At 23.1% G+C, this 2,254-nt stretch overlaps 1 protein-coding gene across 1 annotated transcript in view; it reads left to right on the top strand.

Moving 5' to 3' along the window:
- Window positions 1-2,254, top strand: part of LOC108692448 (cytochrome P450 6A1-like) — an 8,379-nt gene that overhangs the window by 1,508 nt on the left and 4,617 nt on the right. The window contains exon 2 of the mRNA XM_018200692.1: window positions 442-816. Coding sequence (XP_018056181.1) covers window positions 484-816 — 333 coding nt within the window. The 5' untranslated portion in view covers window positions 442-483. The remainder of the gene's footprint in view (window positions 1-441; window positions 817-2,254) is intronic.

Raw genomic sequence — 2,254 nt, 5'->3', positions numbered from 1 at the left:
ATATATATATATATATATATAGAGCATGTTAAGATATATAATTATTGTCCATCATGATATTATGTAAATTATCATAAAAATAAAATTATGTCGTCGTCAACAAATAAAATTTTTTTAATCGACTAAGTATTTAATTGACTAAATACACTATGGTTGCGTTTATACTAACTATTGAAAAGCGAAATTGAGATGATCCTTTAAATATGTTAATTTAATTTTTGTTTATGGGAAAATTACATTTCTGCGACTGATGAGGATTAACAATAAGTATAGTCGAACCGTATCAGTGAAAAATTATATTATAAAATAATAAATTTTGCATTGGCACATCTAATTATAACTCGTTTAATTGTTGATCTGAATTATTTATTAATTGAATTAATTTATTAATTTGTTTATGGACATTTAAATAACAAAATGTTTTTTTTTCTTTTTTTCCAGTAAAGATCATTTGTGATAATCGATTGACGAATGTGTTGAAAAATGGAATCTTTTGAAATTCTATGCGGCATTGCCGTAGTAATTCTCTTTCTTTATTATTTTCTCACGTCGACTTTTGACTTTTGGAAGTCACGAGGCGTTCCTGGTCCACAACCGATACCGGGATTTGGCAATTTTAAAGATGTTATGTTTAATAAGATATCCTCAGGTGATTATTTGACAAAAATATATAACACTTACAAAGATGAACCATTGGTTGGAATATTTTCCATAAAGACACCCATTCTTATTATAAAAGATCCAAATTTAATTAAGGATGTTCTTATCAAAGATTTTACTAAATTTGCTGATAGAGGACTTCCCATTTTTGAAAAGGTGAGAATATTTAAAGTTATATATAAGTATAAGTGTATTCAAAAAATAAATAATAGTAAACACACATACAATATTTAGGTCATATTGGGGACATACATATGTAGGGGGAAGTAGTATAAAAGGGTAGACGAACATCTATTCGTGCCAAAAAATGTTGTATATTCACAACGTTATTGATTTAATGCCGTTATTTTGCTTATGCAACAAAGAGTTAAGTGGACTGCGTGACCTACATAAAGTTACGATAAAAAAATTAATTTTTTGATAGTTTTTTTGAGAAAAAGAGAAAGGGAAGCAGTAAGTGAAAAATAAATTACCGAATAACTTTACCGTAATAACTTTTCGCAAACAAAAATAATTTTTATATTTATTAATGAAATAGTTGGTGAGTAATGAAATTAATTAATTTAACGTATAAAACAAAAAAATTAAATTAAAAAAGCACAGCAATTATATTATTAACGATAATTTTTTGGATAATTGTTGTAAAAATGGTTAAAGCATAATAAATAAATTTTTTACAATTTTTTACAATTTTTAAACAATGAGCGCAAGAAATAAATGGAATATTATTGCATTTATATTTTTTTTTACACAAATTGACGGAAAAGCATATTTATTTTAATAAACAATAAGAATAATAACGCTCGAAATTTTTGCACAGCAATACCATAATCCTAATAATGATTAATAATCGAGCAAAATTAATTATTTCCTACAAAGATTTTATAATTAAATATATATTAATTATTAATTAATACATATAATTTCTAATACATTTATTAATTTCATATACTTAATTTACAAATCTTCTTTTCTCCTGTATTAATTTTAATGTAAAACCGTATGAAACCATACATATCTTGGAAGATAGAAGCGCTAAGCTGATGTTTTAGCAAATGAATTTTTAATGCATCCTCTCTAATATTTTCTTACTTTTTTGCTATAAATGTGTGCTGTTTTGTATTTTTTTTATAAAACGCTTAACTTGCCAGAAGAAATATATAACTATAATGTAATATGACTATAATGTAATTGCTGCGCTCCTTTATTTTTTGTTTAATTTTTTTGTTTTATATAATATGTTTGATTAATTGATTTAATTATTTATTAATTGTTTAAGCTTAATTAATTATAAAATTATTTTTGTTTGAATAAAATTATTACATTCGATAATTTTTTTTACATAATCCTCTCTTTTTCTTATTTATATACTGTATGCATTTCCAATATATTTTATATATTTTATTATTTTTTATATAATTTAATGAAAGAAAAAGAACGAAAAAAATTTTATTCAACGATCTTATTTTTAAATTGTTAAGCGGATATTTTTATCAATCGTGAAATAATTAAAATTTCCGTTATGGAGTTTATATGTTAATATTGAAAATGATGTAATGATAGATTAAAACGAATGTTTTTGTAATTATAGATG

Source organism: Atta colombica, unplaced genomic scaffold (assembly GCF_001594045.1).
Source record: "Atta colombica isolate Treedump-2 unplaced genomic scaffold, Acol1.0 scaffold72, whole genome shotgun sequence".
Classification (NCBI taxonomy): domain Eukaryota; kingdom Metazoa; phylum Arthropoda; class Insecta; order Hymenoptera; family Formicidae; genus Atta; species Atta colombica.
This window is presented reverse-complemented; position numbering and strand designations above follow the sequence as displayed.